The sequence below is a fragment of the Phyllobates terribilis genome, unplaced genomic scaffold (genome assembly GCF_046119375.1).
Source record: "Phyllobates terribilis strain yellow unplaced genomic scaffold, ASM4611937v1 Scaffold_5__5_contigs__length_657084704, whole genome shotgun sequence".
NCBI classification, from domain to species: Eukaryota; Metazoa; Chordata; class Amphibia; order Anura; family Dendrobatidae; genus Phyllobates; species Phyllobates terribilis.
In genome coordinates, this window is record NW_027362765.1 from 63903387 (window position 1) to 63928534 (window position 25148).

Here is a 25148-nt window from a genome sequence, read left to right on the forward strand (position 1 = left end):
TGTGACATTTTTTGATCGCTTTCTATTCCGATTTTTGGGAGGGAGAATAAACAAAAACCAACAATTCAGGAATTGTTTTTTTTTATTTATTTTTTTTATTCTGTTCCGCGTGTGGTAAAAGTGATAAGGCAGCTTTATTCTTCGGGTCAGTACGTTTACAGCGGTACCACATTTATATCGTTTTTCTATGTTTTGCACTTTTACATAATAAAAGCAATTTTATAGAAAAAAATATTTTTTAGCATAGCTTTATTCTGAGAGCTATAACTTTTTTATTTTTCTGCTGATGGAGCTGTATGTCAGCTTGTATTTTGCGGGACGAGATGACGTTTTCAGCGGTACCATTTTTATTTATATTCGTCTTTTTGATCGCGTGTTATTCCATTTTTTATTTGGCGGTATGGTGATAAAGCATTGTTTTTTGCTTCGGTTTTTTTTTTTTTTTTTTACCGTGTTCACTGAAGGGGTTAACTAGTGGGACAGTTTTATAGGTCAGGTTGTTCCGGACGCGGCGATACCAAATATGTGTACTTTTATTGTTTTTTTTGTTTTTTTTTTATAATAATATTTATTGATGGATACATTATATTTTTATTTTTGGTGGATTGTTTTATTTATTTTTTTTTTATATTTTTGCAATTTTTTTTTTTTTTTTTTTTTTTCACTTACTGACAGTTTTATACTTTATTACTTTGTCCCACTATGGGACTTTCACTTTTTTTTTCTCTGATCGCCTGCATGGCACAGGAATGCAGCACCATCCCTGTGTCATACAGGCTATCAGCGCTGCACAGTGAGAAGATTGTTTGGAGATGCACTGCGCATGTCCAAACAATCTTCCTGCTGTCTGGTGACCCGGATGTTGTCATGACGACATCGGGTCGTCATGGCAACACCCGGGAAGCCTTTGCAGACAGCGCTGGAAGCCGGAAGAGGAGGTGAGTATCTGCGATCACCTCCCCTTGCCCCCGCAATGCTGCGATCGGCTGCGATCGACTTCGATCGCAGCATCGCAGGGGTTAATGTGCTGGGAGCGGTGCAGGACCGCTCCCTGCACATAGTACCGGGTGTCAGCTGTGACAATCAGCTGACACCCGGCGGCGATCGCGCCCGCACAGCCTGTGTGCGCGCGCGATCGCGATGACGTACTAATACGGGTCTGGCTCTTACGTCCCAGGGCACAGACGCGTATTAGTACGTCAGATGTTATTAAGGGGTTAATTATGTAAAAATCATACAATGTAATTTTCTGTATTTTTTTTATAAGATTCTGTCTCTCATAGTTGAAGTGTACCTACAATAAAAACTACAGACCTCTCCATTCTTTGTAGGTGGGAAAACTTGCAAAATAGACAGTGTATCAAATACTTATTTCCCCAACTGTATGTGAGAAGTTCCTGGTGGTCTCATCTAATTAACAGGACATCCTGTTCATACGAATAGACAAGCCGGGTATTGGATGGTTGACTGGGCAACTGTTATAATAAAGTATAGCAGCCTCAGTCCAAGACAGATGTCATATTGAGGGGAAGAGAGAATCATTGGACAAACCATTTATATTTTAGATTCATCCTTATATAAATGTAAAATATATTTAGAATATGATTAATGTATGTGAGTTATTTAGATTGTTTGCTTTCCAATAACAGATGTTTATTGGTAATTGCATACATTTCAACTATCAGTTGGTGCTCTTGCATTCTCTTTTTCTTGTATACAGTAACGGATGTATTTTTTTTCTTGTAGAATGTCAATAAAATGATTTTAAAAATAAAATAACTTCTCCATTGTTTAATATGATGTTATTCTCCTCTGTGTGAGTTATCTGAAGATTATGTAAATCTGATTAGTGAGTAAAACATTTTCTACAATTTGAACATGAAAATGGCTTCTCTGATGTGTGACTTTTCTGATGTATTACAAGACTTGATTCCTCTGTCAAATATTTCCCACATATGGAACATGTAAATGGCTTTTCCTTTGTATGAATTCTCTGATGTGCAATAAGGTATGCTTTCGCTGTAAAACATTTCCCACATTTGGAACATGAAAATGGCTTTTCTCCTGTGTGAGTTCTCTGATGTGTTGCAAGATGGAATTTCTCTGAAAAACGTTTCCCACACTCTGAACATGAATATTTCTCCCCTGTGTGAGTCCTCTGATGTTTTGCAAGACCTGATTTTTCATTAAAACATTTTCCACATTCTGAACATAAAAATGGCTTTTGCCCTGTGTGACTTCTCTGATGTATTACAAGACCTGATTTCCCTGCAAAACATTTTCCACATTCTGAGCATGAAAATGGCTTCTCCTTTGTGTGACTTCTCTGATGTACAGTAAGATTTGATTTATCTGTAAAACATTTTTCACATTTGGAACATGAAAATGGCTTCTCACCAGTGTGAATTCTCATGTGTGTGATAAGATGGTTTTTCTGTGTAAAACATTTCCCACATTCTGAACATGGAAATGGCTTCTCCCCTGTGTGACTTCTCATGTGTGTGACAAGAGTTAATTTCCTTGAAAAACATTTCCCACACTCTAAACATGGATGTGACTTCTCCACTGTCTGATCTCTTTTATGATTACCACCTCTTCCGTAATTTTTCTTCTGTTTAAGAGTCGATGATAAATCAGATGATAGGAACTGTTGAAAAGGATCATATGGTAGATCTTTACTGTGAAGGGCTGGAGGTTTATCTAGGATAATTCCAGGTTCTTCATATGTATCTGGTGTGATACCACAATCATCTGCTTTCAAATCCGAAAATATCAGATGTCCCTCTAAGCTCCCAGTACAGTCATCTGCCAAGAATAAAATTAAATTAAATTTTGCAAGAACAGTGCATTGCAATTATATCTATACGTGTTATAACATTTGTACATAAGTATTTTTATACAGATTGTAGTAATATTCAATTCAACTGATAAAAGGCAGTGGTGGGAGCAGTAAACGTCAAAGCAGAAACTAATAGATTATGGCATTAGGCCAACAGGTTGTGGTCTTTTTATTTTTTTAACTTTGCTATTGAAACCAACTACTAGCTAACTACAATCCCTGCCATTAGAGGCAGAAGCCAACTGTATAGCAAAGCTGGCAATTGCCATTTGTGGAACATGCTCAGTTTCTGAGCAGCTTCACACATCTGACCTTCTTCATGATGTATACATTTGTCATGGAGCATGAAGGGGTTAAATAGTGAGACATCTAATGAGGGTGTAGAAGTACGAATACTATGACTATACACGACGCACAAGATAAATAACCAGGATAAAAGCTGCCCCAGATATATACACAGTATTAAAAAGAGCAGTCCCATCTATAACTACATAGACTACACTGTCAATATATAAATATGGTGTGAAGAAATATTGGATATGATAATCCTATGTACATGTAAACTGGGACATCTGCAGCTAGCAAAAAAAAAAAAAGTTATTTAAATATCCTGAAAGTGCAATTATATAGTAGAATTTAGTAGAGAAACAAACTAAATAGATAATTGGCAAGGATACATTAGTACTCTAGCTACCTGAACTGTATTTTAATGCAGAGTTTGATTAGCCTAAGCATAGTATACAACCTTCATAGCTTACACCAGGGGTGAGGAACCATTTTTCTGCCGGGAGCCATTTGGATATTTATACCATCATTCGCCAGCCGTAAAAAATTATCAATTAGAATTTTTTTCTACTAGATTTGGTCAATCAATTAATTAACTGACCCCTAATGTGGTGTCTGGAGCGGCTTCTCTTTGGTGAAACGTGTGATGATACTCGGAAATTATTTTCCAGGTTTGCATTGGTCTGGACTGGAGTCAACTCTCTGTGATGAATTTTGAAAAGAACTCGCAAAAGTAAGTTCTGAACACAAAAGTAAGTTCTGAGACGCTGGAGGCATATACATCACATGAGGGGCTGGGTGCATATATGCATCACAGAAGACACTGGGGGAATATACATCACAGGAGATGCTGGGGACATATATACATCGCAGGAGACACTGGGTGCATGTATAAGTGCGTGCACACACAGTACGTAGACATGCGCGCACACAGTACGCAGACAGGCGCGCACATGCACACTCGCACACATGCACACGTGCGCACATGAGCACATACAAACACACGATACACAGATATGTGCACTTAACAGACATAAGTTCATATTTGAACATAAATTCTTAAAAACACACATAAAACAGACATAAATATACAGTGTGGGAAATAGGTATTTAATCCCTTGCTGTTTTTGTAAGTTTGCCTACTGACAAAGACATGAACAGTCTATAATTTTAAGGGTAGGTTAATTTTAACATTGAGAGATAGAATATAAAGAAAATCACATTGTATAAATTAGATAATTTTTTTGCATTTTGCAGTGAGAAACAAGTATTTGATCCCCTACAAACCATTATGAGTTCTGGCTCCTACAGACCAGTTAGACGCTCCTAATCAACTCGTTACCTACATTAAAGACTCCCACAGGAGACAGTCACGTGCATAAAAGACTCCTGTCCACAGACTCAATCAGTCAGACTCTAACCTCTACAACATGGGCAAGACCAAAGAGCTTTCTAAAGATGTCAGGGACAAGATCCTAGACCTGCACAAAGCTGGAATGGGCTACAAAACCATAAGTAAGATGCTGGGTAAGAAGGAGACAACTGTTGGTGCAATAGTAAGAAAATGGAAGAAATACAAAATGACTGTCAATTGACATTGATCTGGGGCACCATGCAAAATCTCACCTCGTGGGGTATCCTTGCTCATGAGGAAGGTGAGAGATCAGCCTAAAACTATATGGGGGGGGATCTTGTTAATGATCTCAAGGCAGCTGGGACCACAGTCATCAAGAAAACAATTGGTAATACATTACGCCTTAACGATTTAAAATCCTGCAGTGCCCGCAAGGTCCCCCTGCTCAAGAAGGCACTTGTGCAGGCCCGTCTGAAGTTTGCCAATGAACACCTGGATGATTCTGTGAGTTATTGGGAGAAGGTGCTGTGGTCAGAGGAGACAAAAATTGAGCTCTTTGGCATTAACTCAACTCGCCGTGTTTGGAGGAAGAAGAAGGATGAGTACAACTCTAAGAACATTGTCCCAACCGTGAAGCATGGTGGGTGAAACATTATACTTTGGGGGTGCTTTTGTGCAAAGGGGACATGACGACTGCACCGTACTGAAGAGGTCATGTATCACAAGATTTTGTCAAACAACTTCCTTCCCTCGGTAAGAGCATTGAAGATGGGTTTTCCAGCAAGACAATGACCCAAAACATACAGCCAAGGCAACAAAAGAGTGGCTCAAAGAGAAGCACAGTAAGGTCATGGAGCGGCCTAGCCAGTCTCCAGACCTTAATCCCATAGGAAACTTATGGAGGGAGTTGAAGCTTCGAGTTGCCAAGCGACAGCCTCAAAATCTTAATGATTTAGAGATGATCTGCAAAGAGGAGTGGATCAAAATTCCTCCCGACATGTGTGCAAACCTCATCATCAACTACAAAAAAACGTCTGACTGCTGTGCTTGCCAACAAGGGTTTTGCCACCAAGTATTAACCCCTTTCTGACATGATACTTACAAATACGTATCTGCGCCCTGGGCCTTATGGACCAGATACGTATTAGTACGCATCGACGATTCCGCCCGCACACAGGCTGGGCGGGCGGAATCGCCGTCGGGTGTCAGCTGATTGTCAGGAGCGGTCCCGCACTGCTCCCAGCACATTAACCCCCGAAATGCTGCAATCGAAGTCGATCGCAGCATTCCGGTGGCAAGAGGAGGTAAGCTCCGGTACTCACCTCCTCACCGGTGTCCCGTGCTGTCTGTGGCCGGGTCCCGTGGTTGTCATGGTGACCTGGATGTCGTCATGACAACATCCGGGTCACCAGACAGCAGGAAGATACTTTGATCATGCGCAGTGCACGATGACAGTATCTTCTGCCTGTGCAGTGCTGGCAGCCTGTATAGAACAGGGATGGTGCTGCATTCCTGTGTTATACAGGCGATCAGACTGCAAAAAGTGAAAGTCCCATAGTGTGACAACATGTAATAGTTAAAAAAGAATCAGAAAGTGAAGAAAAAAAAAAATTGTAAAAATATTTTTTAAAAAATGAAAAAAAGAATCCCCAAAAAATAAACATATATTGTACCCATCAATAAATATTATTATGGAAAAAAACAAAACAATAAAAGTACAAGTACAACAAAAGTACAAAAATATTTGGTATCGCCACATCCGGAACAACCTGACCTATAAAACTGTCCCAATAGTTAACCCCTTTAGTGAACATGGTAAAAAAAAATAAAAAAAAGTAAATAACACTGCTTTATCATTATACCGCCAAACAAAAAATGGAATAAAACGTGATCAAAAAGATGAAGGTAAATAAAAATGTTACCGCTGAAAACGTCATCTTGTCTGACAAAAAATAAGCCACCATACAGCTTCATCAGCTGAAAAATAAAAAAGTTATAGCTCTCAGAATAAAGCGATGCAAAAAATATTCTTTTTTCTATAAAATAGTTTTTATTGTGTAAAAGCGCCAAAACCTAAAAAAAATATATAAATGTAGTATCGCTGTAAATGTACTGACCCGAAGAATGAAGCTACCTTATCAATTTTACCACATGCGGAACTGCATTTAAAAAAAAAAAAAAAGTATTCCTGAATTGTTGGTTTTTGTTTATTCTGCCTCCCAAAAATCAGAATAGAAAGCGATCAAAAAATGTCACGTGCCTGAAAATAGTACCATTAAAAACACCAAATTGTCCCGCAAAAACCAACACCATCACATGACTCTGTTGGCCTAATTCTGGAAAAATTCTAGCTCTCAAAATATGGAGATGCAAAAACTAGTCTTTGCAAAAAAAAAAAAGCGTCTTTTAGTGTGTGACTGCTGTCAAACATTAAAAAACTATATGAATCTGGTATGACTGTAATCGCACCGACCCGAAGAATAAAGTCGTCTAATCAATTATACAGCATGAGGAACGGCGTGAAAAATAAACACTAGGGTTGTGCTTGGGTTAGGGTTGGGTTAGTGTTGGGCTAGGGTTAGGATTGGGTTAGGATTAAGGTTGGGGTTGGGCTAGGATTAGGGTTGGGCTGTATTAGGGTTGTGGCTGTGCTAGGGTTGGCGTTGTATTAGGGTTGGGATTTTTTCAAAAGTAAAAAAAAAAATTGACGATGATATGGCGACTAGTGTTGAGCGCAAGTGATCACTACTTTAGTTTGCATCAGGTGCTTGGGTATGCACCGAGTATCGCGGGTGCTCGAGTGACATGCTCGAGTCTCCGCCCCATATGTTTTGCAGCTGTTATACAGCCCAAAAAAACTCGCAGGGATTGCCTGCCATGCACGAGCGATACCTGCATGTTTTTTTTGGGTGTCTAATAACTGAGAAACATGTGGGCGGGGACTCGAGCATGTCACTCGAGCACCCACGATACATGGTGCATACCCGAGTACCCGATGCAAACTCAAGTAGCGAGCACTTGCGCTCAAGACTAATGACAACTTATTCAATATAATGACCTAATGATATCAAATTCTGTGTCGTACCTCTGGGTTCAAAATGTTCACTATACCCCTTGATAAAATCCTTGAGGGGTCTAGTTTCCAAAATGGTGTCACTTTTGGGGGTATCCACTGTTTAGGCACATCAGGGGCTCTCCGAAAGCAACATGGCGTCCGCTAATTATTCAAGCAAATTTTGCATTCAAAAAGTCAAATGGTGCTACTTCTCTTCCGAACACTGCCATGCACCCCAAACAGTAGTTTTCCCCCACATATGGGGTATTGGCGTGCTTAGGAGAAATTGCATGGGGCAATTTCTCCTGTTACCCGTATGAAAATGCAAAATTCAAGGCTGAAAAACATTTTTGTTGAAAGAATTTGAAAATTGTATTTTTACGACTCAATGTTCTAAACTTCTGTGAAGCACCTGGGGGTTCAATGTGCTCACCACACATCTAGATAAGTTCCCTGAGGAGGTCTAGTTTCCAAAATGGTGTCAATTGTGTGGGGTTTCCACTGTTTAAGCACATCAGGGGTTCCCCAAACGAAACATGGCGTCCGCTAATTGTTCAAGCAAATTTTACATTCAAAAAGTCAAATGGCGCTCCTTCCTTTCCAAACCCTGCCGTGCACCCAAACAGTGGTTTTCCCCCACATATGAGGTATTGGCGTGCTCAGGAGGAATTGCACAACAAATTTTGTGGTCCATTTTTTCCTGATACCCTTGCGAAAATAAAAAAATTGGGGTCTAAAATAACACTTTTGTGAAAAAAGTTAAATGTTCATTTTTTTCTTCCACATTCCAAAAATTCCTGTGAAGCACCTGAAGGGTTAATATACTTCTTGAATGTGGTATTGAGCACCTTGAGGGGTGCAGTTTTTAGAATGCTGTCACTTTTGGATATTTTCCTTTCATAAAGGCCCCTCAAAGTCACTTCAAATGTGATGTTGTCCCTAAAAAAATGGTTTTCTAAATTTTGTTGGAAAAATTAGAAATCGCTGGTCAACTTTTAACCCTTATAACTTCCTAACAAAAAAAAAACGTTGCTTCCAAAATTGTGCTGATGTAAAGTAGACATGTGGGAAATGTTATTTATTAACTATTTTGTGTGACACAGCTCTCTAATTTAAGGGCATAAAAATAAAAATTTTGAAAATTGCGAAATTTTCTAAATTTTTGCCATATTTCCGTTTTTTTCACAAATAAACTGCGTCTTAAAGTCCTGAGGCAGTTTCCTTTGATTAAGGACAACAGTGACACAACATCCTTCTTGATCATTGAGCGAACCGCTCTCCTGCTGTCAAACACTGATCTATCTGATCGGTGCAGGGCTGGAGAGAAAACTACCAAGACGTGCACAGATGCTGCATGTTCTGACTAGCTAAACGAGCTTACAGGGCATGAGGTCAGTCATATGCCTGCAAGGAACTTTAAATCATCCTAACGTATACAGTGAGTATGATTGTATGTGTGAGAGTGTATGTTTAGTAGAGCTCTGTGTGTGTGGCAGAGATGGGTGTGTAGGAAAGCTGAGTGTGCATGTACCGTACATGCAACAGTGTTGTGTATGTGTGTGCGCAGCAGAGTGTACAAAATGTGCATGCTGTAAAGCCATTGGAGTATAATACATATGCTGCACAGAAAAATTAAAGAAGTATTCCCATCTCCAAGATCCTATCCCAATATGTAGTAGGTGTAATAATAACAATATTATTAGCAAATACCTCCAATTAGAAATGCAGTATAGTTTTTCTGATTCGCTATGTCTCTTTCCCTCATGTGCAGGCAAGGCAGGACCTTAGGTATCCATGGTTATATTGTGGCAGTTAGCTAGTTCCTAGTGACAGTAACCATGGGTACCTAAGGTCCTGCCATGCCTGCGCATAAGGAAAAAGACATAGCTAATCAGAAAAACTATACTACATTTCTAATTGGAGGTATTTGCTAATATAATATTGTACCTACTACATATTGAATCTTGGAACTGGGAATACCCCTTTAGCAATAGATCTATTACCTCCCTATTATACTTGAGTGCATTAAAATGAGTGATATTGACCCCACTTCTTTACACCTCCAGGGAAGTATTAATTTGTAAATTTATTTTTCCTATTTTTCTGCTGACAAAAAAGGGAATGTGTCTTATAGTAAGGTTTGTCCTGTAGACCGAAAAATACAATAATATGTTTCAGATCTTTACCCTTAAACTAATATTGTAGAAGTAACAAACAAATGACATACCGGCACATCAGGACCTTACACACTACGGAGTCACATTTTAACTTTCCGTGATGAAATTAAAGCAAACTGGATCCACAAGTGATTTCAAATTTGTACTTCGATTTTTGAGCCAATTTGAAATCAAGCCACGAATTGGTTAAGGATTATTGTTTCTATTCATCGTTGATCCTTAATTTAGTTCTCAACTAATTAGACAAATTATTTCAGTAAAGACTTGAAACTTAATTCCCTAAATTTTCTTCGTACTCTTAGCCCACGTGCACACGTTCAGTATTTGGTCAGTATTTTACATCAGTATTTGTAAGCTAAAACCAGAGGAAAATTATCATAGAAACACATCACCACTTCAGTATTTATCACCCACTCCTGGTTTTGGCTTACAAATACGGAAATAAAAATCTCATCAAATACTCAAAGTGTGAACGTGGCCTTTGCTTTTCAGAGCAGTGTGTATGACACCCGATGATTATCGTAGGCCTCCACTGCAACACTGCGGAGATAATATCATTGTTATCACTATCATCATAGTTCAGGTGGCTGTGTCTCCATGTAGGGTCAAGCAGTGAGAACTATATAAAATCCACTGGTTGGTGGCTTACATGTTTTTTTATACAAAAAAAAAATGATAATTAAGAACCTCACATTTTTTACATATGTAGCAACAGTGGAGCTCATGTAATCATTCAATACTATAGGAGTGCTGGCCTAGTCCATATTTTTTGGGGGGGACTATGTGTAAAGTAAATGACATATAGTGACATATTTTTTATCCTAACACTCACATTAACCACTAAATGACTGGGAAATTTTCCATTATTGTATTTTTCTCAAAAGGCTTTTTCCCTCTCCTCATATGAATTTCCTTGCTATTCTCCTACTTTGATTTTTAATTACACTTTTGATTTGCAGACAAGAATGTTAAAGCAGACCTTATGTCATTCTTTTGACCCTTCAAACTAGGCTACTGAACCTCTTCACTGTAAGCAATCATATTCTCGCAGTGGCTCCAATTCACATGTGAGATATCTATCCTGGAAAGATCTTCATTTGGCAGAATTGAAGTAAGCAGATTCTATCCTAGGGATTTTTCCAATTTGGCTGACATCTAAATGTGAGTTATCCCCAAAATTCCACCACCTGTTGCTAATTTTACCTGCTCCGGATTCCCCATGGATCCATATGACTCAACCGATTCTCCAAAACGATGCACTTTCTTTTATCAGGTCTTCCTACATCTGCTCATCTCTCCTCTCAATGTGATTTAAAAAGTTATAGAATATATCATACTCACCTTACTGATCCCTTGATGCTTCTCTTCTAATACTGCTCAGCTACCTGACCAACTGACTTACTTCCCCTTAAAGCCGGATGTGTATGTCACCACTGCAGCCAATCACAGAAATGACCATTTTTTCTATGCTGTGGAAGTTTTTGACTGCAATAATCGTGTGTTCATAAGGCCAGAACATAATGTATGAATATTACCCTCAATTTTCTGTGTAAAAAATGGCTTGATTTCAATTTTTGCTAGGAAAATAGACATAAAAAACTCCACAAATGATGAATGAGTAGAATATATGATTTCTCTGCATTTAGTGGTCACTACTCACCTGGGCGGTTATCTGTAGGAATCTCCTCATTACACCACTCATCACCCATCACATATGTCTCTGTAGTATTATTATGGGGCAGATCTTTACCCTGAAACAAATATTGTAAAAGTCACAGACAGATGGGGAAGCTGTGTAAAATGAATTTGAAGAACAGAAAATATCAGAAATTAACATGACGACTAAAAATTACAGCGGTAGCCAGCGGTAGTCATCACATAGCAGCAGGTCTCCTATACAAATCCAACCAGTTGGCTCCAAATTCTAACCAGCAGAAAATTATTAGGAGATCATGACAACATCTATTGTCTATGATCAGCTTTATCCTCCACCAAGTATAGAACATACACTGAATAGTCATTTTAGTAGAGCCACCAATCTATTAGTATGGAGGACATCTTTTGAGCTTCAGAACTTCAGCAATTTATTATATCTTAGATTTCACCAGGTGTATATAAAATGAGATGAAAACAGGATAGTTAAATGAAGCATAAAAACTTACTGTCATGTTCCTAGAATTAGTCCATAAACAATACGAACCTTGTAACATAGCACATTGTCCTTCTACCATATCACATAACAGCTGCCATGAGGTGATGAATTTAGTTGGCCACAAAGCTTAGGTAAGCCGTAGTGTCCAAACATCCATCCAAAGATATGTAAGGACTCAGGTTGTGCCAAGAAAACATTTTTCATATCATTACTCCACCTCCACAAGCCTTAAATGTTGACACCTGACAGGAAGAACACATGGATTCATTGGATTCATGGTTGAATTCTCAACCTTCTATCAGCATGGTGCAGCAGACATCTAGATTCATTTGACCAGACAATGTTTTTCAAGTGATTAGTAATTTAATTTTGTGCTCTTTTGCCCAATTAAATTTTTCCCTTATGTTTGCCTTAGACAGCAATGGCACTAGTACTGGTCATTTCCTGTTATAGACCATTGTGCTAAAGAACGACAAGCGCATCCAGACATGTTTGTTGGACACCAATTTGTATGATTGCACCACAGGTTCCTCAGACTTATTCTTGATATCTTCCTCGACAAGTTGTTTATGCCCACAGGATTCACTGTGTTTGGATGTTTTTGATTATAACATATTCAGTAGATTCTTGACATCATGTAAAAGCCAGATGACGTGCAGATTTTGAAATACTGGTTAATCTACCATTGATACTGGTTAATATCATTGATGACCATAAAAAGATTATTATTTTTATTACTTGAATCACTCAATTTTCCCATTCTAATCTGGTTTCACACTGAAACAAACTGACCTATGGTGGAAAACTGATCACATGACTACATACTGCACTCTAGGGTTACAAGTCTAATTTCCATGCAGAAAAGCTTGTATCCATGAAAGGGCCGGTGTCTCTCATAAATTGTTCATTCAGTGTGTAATAATGGTGGATAAAATAAGACTGAACATAATACCTTCACAGCCTTCCACACATCATAGGAAAGATTTCATGACACCTTCTCACCATCTACCTGATGATCTTGAGGAACGTTGGGATTTTCTTGATTACAGTCCAGTGAAAGAAGAGGACGGGGACATCTCTCTGGTGTTGTCAGCTTACTGGATAGAACTGGAGGAAACACATACAAGGACTGAATTTTTCTTTACATACAAATAATTATAGGCAGTGTGGATCATGTTTATTACCTGGTGATGTGAGGGGCTGGGGAACCTTCATCATGACATCCTTGTACAGATCTTTGTGTCCTTCTAAATACTCCCACTCCTCCATGGAGAAATAGACAGCGACATCCTGACACCTTATAGGAACCTGATACATACAATGATACCGTCATCCACCCGATCCCTTCATAGCGTTACAGTATAATGTCCCAGCATTACCAGCAGTGTCACCTCTCCAGTCAGCAGCTCAATCATCTTGTAGGTGACTTCTAGGATCTTCTGGTCATTGATGTCCTCATGTATCAGGGGGTGAGGTGGAGGCTCCGTAATTGGGCTCAGGGGTCTTCCCCATCCCTCAGACACAGGGGCCTGACAGCGCTCACTAGAGATCTTCTTCACTACTGTGTAATCCTGGTTATGGAGAGACACATTAATAAATCTCACTACAGACATTTCCAGAGTCCTCACCTCTCCAGTTCTGTCCATCTGTTATTCCCATAGATAAGAATGATGTAATATGACGTCATTAGAATATCTCACCTCTCCAGTAAGCCGGAAGAGGATCTCTAGGGTGAGGTGTAATATCCTCTCCACCATCTTCTCCCTGTCCTTATCCATTCTTGATGGTCAATCAGGAAAATTCTCTTACATAGAAGATCTCCACTGAGAGGATCCGATATTATAGGGACCTGAATGGGAAATGATCATAAAAATCCCATGTAAAAAATACAATTACTGGCGATAATACAGAAAAACGGAGATATAACTTGTAGATGTTGCATCCCCTCCTCTCAGAAAGACTGGAACTACTTAAGCCAATAAGTGATTATGTGGTGCCCCTGAGGGTTCGGTCGCCACAGAGGTATTGCATCTCACCCAGAGGTGTGGTATCTCACTCTCAGGTAAGGAAGGAGTATGGCTCAGGACCCTAACACTGCATTCACTACACCACATTTCCGGGGGACAGGGCGACAATGCTCCTAAGGGAGAGCACAACTGTCCCTGATCCCTGGCTGGAGTGGGGGGAACCACCTAGTTAGGGGGAACTATGTAGTGGATGGGTGGAGGAAGTAGTTAAGGGGAGCACATAGTGAGAGATATAAAAGAGAGTAGCCATCGTAGGACAGAGAGCAGTTCAGTTCAGTCCAGTCAGTCAGACTGAGGGGCAGACAGGAGTAGGGGCTCTGTAGGAGCTCTGCTCCACGGGCGGGCCTATCCAGGAGGCCTGAGCCTGGGAGAGAGAGAAGGGGCAGGAAGGCTCCAGAAATTAAGAAGGGACCCTAGGGGTATGGGCCGTGCAGAAGGCCACCCGTACGCCCGCTGCTACCAGGAGGTAGAGGGGTTGAGGCCAGAATAGGGAACCGGATCCCTCAACTAGTGGAGAAACATTGAAGGCTCAGCTAGGAACCGGCGGTTACAGTGTCTAACGTGCTGTAACCATAATCCACACCAGTGGCCCTAAGAAGGTGTCCACATAGGACCAGGGGACGGAACATACGTCGCCCGCTAAGGCCCGAGGGTACCGGATAGAAGTGGCGCTGGGTGTGAGGTGCAGGAAGAGGCCAGAGGAAGGTACATTGAACGGGGTCCTTAGAAGTCCTCTTGAGTTATCTGAGGGTGGACTGAGCCCCTCACTGAGTATGCACAGCACGAGGTGGGAAGTTGCCTGGAAATCTGTAACTTGGAAGTAGATAACTGTGAGTAAAGACCCTGGGACTGCACTGCAAAGACTCTGAGTTGTCATTACTGATACCTCGCACTACAACCATCATCATCCTTTCCCGCTGCCCTGAAGCTACAATCTTCCTGTGGAGAGTCACATCACCTCGCTGCACGTAACACCAGCTTCAGTGGACTGCTCCGCAGCGGCGGTTATCACTGACCGCAATGCACAGGTGGCGTAGTCAGACATTAACCTAAATACAGACAATACGCCCTTGGTTTGAGCTCCCTGGGTCACGGACCGGGTCGCCGCCACGGTGACTACAACCCCCAACATCTACAACAGGCCCGGTTCCGGGTATCCCCACGGCCCAGGGGGCGCGTCAACTTCATGTTCGAGCAACAGAGACTGGCGGTGGATGCAGGCAGCAGGAGATTTTAATATTTTTTCTGGATTTAAGGATTTTTTATTTCTATCTAGTGAAAAAACCTCTCTACTATAGACCACACAGAACAAGAAGTTTCTTCTCCAGAATTTGCAGCTTAATACATTTGTCTTAAATTATTTTATAATAAATAACATTTATGTCTGTCACCTACACAGAATTAGGTAAGTAAAAAAAAAATAAATGCACAAATTTTTCACAGTTGCATCCATAAAACCCATACTATAAAACTAATATGTTATTTATCCTGCATACTGAATGACAAAAAAAAAGAAAAACAATATCTAAAGTGTTTTTTTTGTTCATTCTTCTGTAAACCCTACTGTGGAGCTGCCAGAGCCTGTTACTGTATACCAGCAGATCGTACGTGACTGGGATTATGTCAGAAACATTCAGTGGAGGGAAAACTTCTTATATCTATGGCTGTGTGCCCACTATGCGTTTTTTAAGCATTTCCGCAGCGGCAATTCTGCTGCAGAAACGCTTAAAAAACGCTTGGTAGAAGGTCTGCCATGTTCCCCAATGATAATCCGCATGTGCTATGCACATGCTGCGGAAATTTCCGCTGCGGATTATCATTGCGGAAAAATCCACAGCACTACCAATTATTTTGCGTAAACGCGGCGTTTTCGCCGCCATTGACTTGCATTGGAACGCATGGAATCCGCATCACTGCATCTGCAGATGCAGAATCCATGCATTTCAATGTGCGGATGGTACCCGGGTTTGGAGAAGAGGAGACTCTCCTCCGGACCCGGGTACCATAGTACCTGTAAAAAAAAAGAATAAAATAAAAAATATACATAATACTTACCTTCTGAAGGCCCCCGGTGTCCTTAGCGATGCGTCTCGGCTTGCTGGCAACTCGCGATGGTCTGAAAAGGACCTGCCATGATGTCATTTAGTCATGTGACGGGTCACGCGACCGCTGACGTCGGCAGGTCCTTTAGTCTACCGCGAGCTGCCAGCAAGGCGAGAGGCATCGGATAAAGACTCTGGGGGCCATCAGAAGGTAAGTATATATTTATTTTTTATCATTCTTTACGGTCACACTATATAAATCCATGCCATTTGCATGGATTTATATAGTGTGACCAAGTTGTCAAGCACTTTCCAAGTGATGCGAAAATCGCTTGGAAAGCGCTTGTCAACCCGCATGCGGAAATGCAAGTGAAGAACGCTTCACATCCGCATGTCCCTGGCAGGAAAAACGCATGTACAATCCGCATGTACAATCCGCACGTACAATCCACATGTGTTTTTTTCTGCCAGGGAGATGCAGAAACGCTCAGGAAAAATCCGGAGCATTTCTGCATCGTGGGCACATAGACTATATATAATCCTGCAGGGAGAAAGAACTACACCTCCCATCAAGCCCCGGGAGTGAGACAGGAATTGGGAGGAACAAGAGATTAACCTGGATGGAGGTCAGTCCTGTCAGGAAGATATTGGACAAAAGAGGATCCACTATAGTAGTCTATTTTAGCACAGGGAAAAAAAGAGAGAGAACATACTCCATTTTTCTAAGACAGACAAAGAGCATCTTCCAATTTAGCTAAGGTAAAAATGCATAAAGAGAGCAGCCTTTTTTTGTATTTGAGGCGTAGTGAGAGATAGAGCTTCTTCCATTATATCTGAGGTCACTGACAGAGATAGAGCTTCCTCCATTATATCTGAGGTAACAGAGAGATAGAGCCTCCTCCATTATATCTGAGGTCACTGACAGAGATAGAGCTTCTTCCATTATATCTGAGGTCACTGACAGAGATAGAGCTTCCTCCATTATATCTGGGGTCACTGACAGAGATAGAGTCTCCTCCATTATATCTGAGGTAACTGACAGAGATAGAGCTTCCTCCATTATATCTGGGGTCACTGACAGAGATAGAGCCTCCTCCATTATATCTGAGGTCAGTGACAGAGATAGAGCCTCCTCCATTGTATCTGAGGTCACTGACAGAGATAATAATAATAATCTTTATTTTTATATAGCGCTAACATATTCCACAGTGCTTTACATACATTATCGTCGCTGTCCCCATCAGGGCTCACAATCTAGATTCTCCATCAGTATGTCTTTGAAGTGTGGGAGGAAACCGGAGAACCCGGAGGAAACCCACGGAAACGCGGGGAGAACATACAAACTCCTTGCAGATGTGAGATAGAGCTTCCTCCATTATATCTGAGGTTACCGATATAGAGCCTCCTCCATTATATCTGAGGTCACTGACAGAGATAGAGGTTCCTCCATTATATCTGAGGTATAATGACAGAGATAGAGCCTCCTCCATTATATCTGAGGTCACTAACAGAAATAGAGCCTCCTCCATTATATCTGAGGTTACTGACAGAGATAGAGCCTCCTCCATTATATCTGAGGTCACTGACAGAGATAGAGCCTCCTCCATTATATCTGAGGTCACTGACAGAGCTAGAGCCTCCTCCATTACATCTGAGGTCACTGACAGAGAGATAGTGCCTCCTCCATTTTGTGTAGGAGACAACGACCACTGCCTTCAGGCAGTGAAGAGACTGAGTTACATAGAAGATTACTATATTACAGATTTCTTTTAGAAACTCCACACAGTAGAGAATCACAGATTTTGACAAAATAGTCATTTTGTGAACAAGGGATTTTAGTTCACGTCTAGGTGATGAATTTTAAGATTTGAACAATGACATCTCACATTATTTGTAAGGAATACATGTCCACCTATATTCACCAATTAGAGTCCAGACTCCACAATAGAGAGACGGAGTAGATCCATATGTGAGTTGGGTGTTACCCCTGAGGGTGACTCCACCCACAAGTAAAGATGCTGGGTATAAGGCTGTGTGCCCACGTAGCGTTTTTCAAGCGTATATGCTGCGGAATTTCCGCAGCGTAAACGCTTGAAAAACGCATGTATATCCGCACCCCATGGTCCCCAATGGCATTTCGCAATGTCAATGCCCATGCTGCGGATTTTTCCGCAGCGTATATGCTGCGGTCAAAAATCCGCAGCATGTTCATTAATTTTGCGGAAGCGCAGCGGAATCAATGTGCGGATGGTACCCAAGTCTGGAGGAGAGGAGACTCTCATCCAGACCTGGGTTCCAAAGAACCTGTAAAAAAAAGAATAAAATAAAGTTTATACTTATCTTCTGATGTTTTCCCTCCGTCGCACTGTTGTCTGAAGGACCTGCCACGTCATTGAGTCATGTGACCCACCACATGACTCAATGACGTCACCGCAGGTCCTGCACACAACAGCCTGAGCCGCTCAAGCCTCCGGACGGGGCAGAGAATGCATCAGAAGGGGAGTATAAAGTTTATTTTTTTATTTTTTACCATTCTGAACAAGTTGTCAAGCACTTTTCCAAGTGATGCTTGAAGAAGTGCTTGATAACCCGCATGCGGAAATGCATGCAAAGACGCCTCACAAACGCTTCTACCTGGCGGGAAAACCGCATGTAATATCCGCATGCGATTTTCCCGCCAGGGAGAAGCGTAAAAAATATGCTTCAGGTCCGCAACGTGGGCACATAGCCTTAGAGTTGCTTCAACACTAAGGTCTCATACACACCTGATGAAGGCTCTATAAGTAGAAACGCGTTGTGTGAACTTTTTTAAGACCTACTCCCCCCCCCATTTTTTTTTATATATCTCCAAGTCCCTTATGTGTAATCACGGTTTTATGAATTTTTAATAAACCTACGAGTATTAATCACTTGTGGAATATCCTCCATATGATTGCACTATATTTCGAAGATCCAACAATTTTTTGGTTACTCTTTCTTTCACGGGAGCGCCTCCAGAATCCATTTGTCTCAATTTGTTCACAAGGTAGCTGTCTGTCAGGTAGGACAAATATACCACCACCCTCTATGGAAGAGCTGCAGACCGTGGTCTGAGAACCCTAATAATGGACAAATTCCTCAAATAGAGTTGTGCCTATCAGCACAACTTGCTCAGGTGAGCATAAAAGATTTTATATTCTATCACAGTTTTTAGTCTTTACTTACTACGCTTAGGTAGCGCTCTCTTTCACTTTTTCCTCCACATCTTTCTACCCAGGAACAATTAGCTGAATCCTTCTAAGCTCTATGTAGAAACAGGAAGTCTCTTTTTCCGGCATGAGTCAACTCCAGACTCAGCAGCTCCCTCGTCCCCCTTGCCAGGGACTTTTCCAGTGACTTGCGACTCATACAGCGAAAATAGACTTTCTGATTCTACATAGAGCTTAGAAGGATTCAGCTAGTCAGTTTTTAATCATGTGATGTCATAGACCTAATGGAAAAGAGAAGAATTAACTGAGTAGAAAGGCAAAATGAGTAATTGTAAGTGCACAGTGCTATATAATGTGATGATTGTAATATATTAAGGCTGCGTGCCCACGTTGCGTATTACAAGCGTATATGCTGCGGAATTTCCGCAGCGTAAACGCTTGTAAAACGCATGTATATCCGCACCCCATGGTCCCCAATGGCATTCCGCAATGTCAATGCCCATGCTGCGGATTTTTCCGCAGCATATATGCTGCGGTCAAAAATCCGCAGCATGTTCATTAATATTGCGTTTCCGCATGCGGAATCAATGTGCGGATGGTACCCAAGTCTGGAGGAGAGGAGACTCTCCTCCAGACCTGGGTACCAAAGAACCTGTAAAAAAAAGAAAAAATAAAGTTTATACTTATCTTCTGATGTTTTCCCTCCGTCGCGCTGTTGTCTGAAGGACCTGCCACGTCATTGAGTCATGTGACCCATCACATGACTCAATGACTTCACTGCAGTTCCTGCACACAACAGCGTGAGCCGCTCAAGACTCCGGACGGGGCAGAGAATGCATCGGAAAGTGAGTGTAAACTTTATTTTTTTATTTTTTACCATTATGATTCTTTTTTTTAACTATTACTTGGTCACACTATATAAATCCATGCCGGTTGCATGGATTTATATAGTGTGAACAAGTTGTCAAGCACTTTTCCAAGTGATGCTTAAATCACTTGGAGAAGTGCTTGATAACCCGCATGCGGAAATGCATGCAAAGACGCTGCAAAGACGCCTCACAAACGCTTCTACCTGGCGGGAAAACCGCATGTAAAATCCGCATGCGATTTTCCCGCCAGGGAGAAGCGTAAAAAATATGCTTCAGTTCCGCAACGTGGGCACTTAGCCTAAGAGGATAAAAACTTTGATGGGAGTGCTTCTTTAATTATTACTTGTGGCCTTATTCTGGTTCCAGTTAAATTTTAGTCAAAGATTTTTTTGAACAAAGTTGTGGGCTGAAGGCCTCTGACTGTATCAGGGTTCAGGGTTCACCTGATGCTAAAAACCTCAATCACATAGGACCCAGGTTATCTGCCATTGATATACGAGCTTGTAATTTACCTTCCACCGTTTACTGGGAAATCTTTAATTTGGCTCTAAAACATAAGAGCTTACTATCTAAGACTTTATTCACACATTAGTATTATTGATCAGTATTTCTATGTCAAAACCAGGAGTGGCTGCAAAATACAGAACAGGTGTCAATCTTTGAATTATAGTTTTTCTCTATAACACACCTGGTATTGGCTTAAAAACACAGACATGTGAATGCGCTCTAAGACCCCTTCATATGTCCATATAATACTAGTACCGGAAAAAACGGTACCTGTGTCATCAGTGCTTTGGATCAGTGTGCCGTCTGTTTTTTTCCGGTATAGCTTAAGAAAAATCAGTTCCAACGCTTCTCCTATACTTTGCAATGTTAAACACGTACAGCACTTGGATGGCAAACACCACAGATTATAATGGGTACTTGTGGCATCCATGAAAAACAACGGATGCCAGACGTACTGCAAACATGGACATGTGAAGGGGCCTAAGACAGTGATTCCCAACCTTATTACTTCAGGGACACTTCTGAAAATGTCAGTTTACCTTCCTAAGGGCTCGATTTGGCATGAGAAAAAAAAAGTAAAAAAAAAAAAAAAAAAAAAAAAAAAAAAAATCGCAGCATGCTGCAGGTATATCTGATAATTGCACATATTCAAGTCTACGAGAGCATGTGTAGTGCCCCGAGGGTTCGGCCGCTACAGAGGTATTGCATCTCATCCAGATGTGCGATATCTCACTTCCAGGTAAGGACGGAATGTGAATCAGGACCCCGACACCTGCATGCATTACACCACATTTCCGGGGGGGCAGGGCGACCGATATGCTCCAAGTAGAGCACGACAGTCCCTGTCCCTGGCTGGAGTGGGGGGGGAGGGAATACAGAGGAAGGGGGGACCCTGTAGTGCATAGGAGGGAGAGGGCAGTTCCTGGGTGCATTGAAAAGGAGTTATAAAAGGTGGGCACCATCTTAGTTCTGGGTGAAGTCAGTTCAGTAGTTGGGAGAGAAGCAGGCTGGGAGCAGAGGCTCTGCTCCGCAGGCAGGAAGGAAGGAAGGGGTGCGGAGGAGGCTCCAGGAACAAGGAATGAAGGGACCCCAGGGGTGTGGACCGGCGAGTCGCCACCGCACGCCCGAATCTACCTGCGTAGGGGGGTCAGGCCAAAGGGGGAGACCGGTCCCCGAAACTAGTGGAGGCGGGGAACTACCCTCAGCTAGAAACCGGAGGCTGTGACATTTCATGTGGCGCAGCCCCTCGCTACACCCGCTAGGAAGGCACCATATAGGGTCAGGGAAACGGCGCCAAGGTTTACCAGAGAAGGCCCGAGGACATTTAATCATAAAAACCCTATAAATAAGACCGCCATTTGGGTTGACCACCCTGAGCCACGGGACCGGGTCCCCGCCACGCAAGGACTACAACCCCCAGCATCCACAACGGGTCCGGTTCCAGGTATCCCCACACACACGCGGCCCAGGGGGCGCGTCACATGTTAAACATCAGAATGCACTTGGATATCATCCGAGTGCAGTACAATTTACACGGACACAGATAATGGAGAAATTAAGTTCTCCATCTTCTCTGCACGTGTATACCTATACATTAGTTGGATTAAGCACAATTTGCACTTTATTATATGCACTGATACTTTCTCCATACAGCATATATTGTGTAGTTGTTTGAGCACTTCTGAATATTGGGGGTTATACACTGCTCAAAAAAATAAAGGGAACACTCAAATAACACATCCTAGATCTGAATGAATGAAATATTCTCATTGAATACTTTGTTCTGTACAAAGTTGAATGTGCTGACAACAAAAATCACATAAAAATCATTAATGAAAATCAAATTTATTAACCAATGGAGGCCTGGATTTGGAGTCATTCCCAAAATTAAAGTGGAAAAACACACTACAGACTGATCCAACTTTGATGTAATGTTATTAAAACAAGTCAAAATGAGGCTCAATATTGTGTGTGGCCTCCACGTGCCTGTATGACCTCCCTACAACGCCTGGGCATGCTCCTGATGAGGTTGCGGATGGTCTCCTGTGGGAACTCCTCCCAGACCTGGACTTAAGCATAAGCCAACTCCTGGACAGTCTGTGGTGCAACGTGATGTTGGTGGATGGAGCGAGACATGATGTCCCAGATGTGCTCAATCGGATTCAGGTCTGGGGAACGGGCGGGCCAGTCCATAGCTTCAATGCCTTCATCTTGCAGGAACTGCTGACACACTCCAGCCACATGAGGTCTGGCATTGTCCTGCATTAGGAGGAACCCAGGACCAACCGCACCAGCATATGGTCTCACAAGGGGTCTGACGATCTCATCTCGGTACCTAATGGCAGTCAGGCTACCTCTGGCGAGCACATGAAGGGCCACCCCACACCATTACTGACCCACTGCCAAACTGGTCATGCTGAAGGATGTTGCAGGCAGCAGATCACTCTCCACGGCATCTCCAGACTCTGTCACGTCCGTCACATGTGCTCAGTGTGAACCTGTTTTCATCTGTGAAGAGCACAGGGCGCCAGTGGCGACTTTGCCAATCCTGGTGTTCTGTGGCAAATGCCAAGCGTCCTGCACGGTGTTGGGCTGTGAGCGCAACCTCTATCTGTGGACGTCGGGCCCTCATACCACCCTCATGGAGTCGGTTTCTAACCTTTTGTGCAGACACATGAACATTTGTGGCCTGCTGGAGGTCATTTTGCAGGGCTCTGGCAGTGCTCCTCCTGTTCCTCCTTGCACAAAGGCGGAGGTAGCGGTCCTGCTGCTGGGTTGTTGCACTCCTGGGGCCCAATCCACATCTCCTGATGTACTGGCCTGTCTCCTGGTAGAGTCTCCAGCCTCTGGACACTACGCTGACAGACACAGCAAACCTTCTTGCCACAGCTCGCATTGATGTGCCACCCTGGGTGAGCTGCACTACCTGAGCATTTTCTGTGGGTTGTAGAGTCAGTCTCATGCTGCCAAGAGTGTGAAAGCACAACCAACATTCAAAACTGACCAAAACATCAGCCAGAAAGCATTGGTGATCTGTGGTCTCCACCTGCAGAACCACTCCTTTATTAAGGGTGTCTTGATAATTGCCAATAATTTCCATCTATTGTCTATTCCATTTGCACAACAGCATGTGAAATTGATTGTCAATCAGTGTTGCTTCCTAAGTGGACAGTTTGGTTTCACAGAAGTTTGATTTACTTGGAGTTATATTCTGCTGTTTAAGTGTTCCCTTTATTTTTTTGAGCAGTGTATATATACCTGATATATTTTGGACAGGATCAGATTTTGGCTCCATATTGTTGGATATTCTGTCCTCTTATTTTCAGGTACACTGCCTTTGGGGACTTACTTTTGTCAGGACTACCTAGAGTCAGACGACTGTGAGCGGAGGCGCCATAACCTGTGTTCTTTATCTAGGGTGCCAACTTCCGTAGTCAGGCAGGTAGTCATCTTTAGAGTACATCATTGAGGGAAAATGTTAGGACACCCCCCTGTCCTTGTTTTCAGTCCTGTTTTCTATGGGATGTATTAATTTCTGTTTTCTGTGTGGTGCATTAATTCGATATTATTTGGTCACCACATCGATATACATATAAGTATTTGTGGGATAGGAATTACCAAGTTTATTTCCGTTTAATAGTATTAATAAAAGTTACAATTTAAAAAAATAGGGATTTCATCACTACGTTTGAAATTCACTGTATCCCTTACATGACTGATATACTGTAAGTCTCTCAAAAGCAAAAAAACTGTATAAAATATGAGACATCAACAACAAAAATAAATAGATCTATCTTCTGAAATTATATTTATCCATAATGCTTCCATCACAATGTACAGATAAGAGCCCCTCACACATTCACCATTCCTCCCCACAGTCCCGAATCCAGGGGATATTCTCAGATTTGGGAAGCTATCAGGGAGGTTGGTGCCCTGTCCTGATATCATCTGTATCTGCGTCCTCCGTACCATCTGAGGTGGGCGCAGTAAATGCAATAATGTCACAAGATCTCCTTCTCTACTCCCCTCTTCCCACAATCGCATACAAGATTTCTCCTGTGCATCCCCCGTACTCTGGAACTCTCTACCCCAACATGTCTGACTCTAGCCCACCGTGGAAATCTTGTAAAGGAACCTGAAGACCCACCTCTTCCGACAAGCCTACAACCTGCAGTAACTATCGATACACGACCAGCATTACCCTCACCTACTTGTATTGTTAAAGATTATTTTAACTGTTTTTATTATTCATACTCCTTTTTCACATGGAATAAATGGCGCTATAATAATAATAATATATCACCCCAGGGGCATGATCCGCACACTGCACAGAGTGTAGATCTGCCATACTCAGCGACCATAGTGGAGGGAGTGGGGCCACAATGTGTATGTGTGTGTGCCTGCACACTGTGTGAGTGGCATGAAGAAATACTGTACGGTAGGGGCAACGTATATCCTGGGTTTCATAGTTTAGAAGAAAAGTGAAGAAAAATAGTTATGGATATTACAATAAAGCAACGAAAGCTGCTCAGCACTGAGGGGGTTAATAGTAATGGGGGATCTCCACATACCTCCACCTGCAGAGCCGCCACCACATATATGGCTGCTCTGTGCGCACAGGACCTGTGATGAGGTCACAGTCTGAGGCCCCCT

At 42.0% G+C, this 25148-nt stretch overlaps 2 protein-coding genes across 2 annotated transcripts in view; both read right to left on the reverse strand.

Annotated features, from left to right (window-relative positions):
* The window catches only part of LOC141271971 (uncharacterized), a 352339-nt gene that overhangs the window by 212819 nt on the left and 114372 nt on the right, over positions 1 to 25148 (reverse strand). The gene's annotated exons all lie outside the window — the stretch shown is intronic.
* Positions 580 to 25148, reverse strand: LOC141272003 (oocyte zinc finger protein XlCOF7.1-like). Its single transcript, XM_073682281.1, has 7 exons — positions 25067 to 25148; positions 13563 to 13711; positions 13242 to 13433; positions 13047 to 13170; positions 12872 to 12969; positions 11371 to 11461; positions 580 to 2805 (listed from the first exon to the last, which is right to left on the reverse strand). Exons 2-7 carry the CDS (start codon positions 13638 to 13640, stop codon positions 1847 to 1849), a joined length of 1542 nt encoding a protein of 513 aa, XP_073538382.1. The 5' UTR covers positions 13641 to 13711; positions 25067 to 25148; the 3' UTR covers positions 580 to 1846.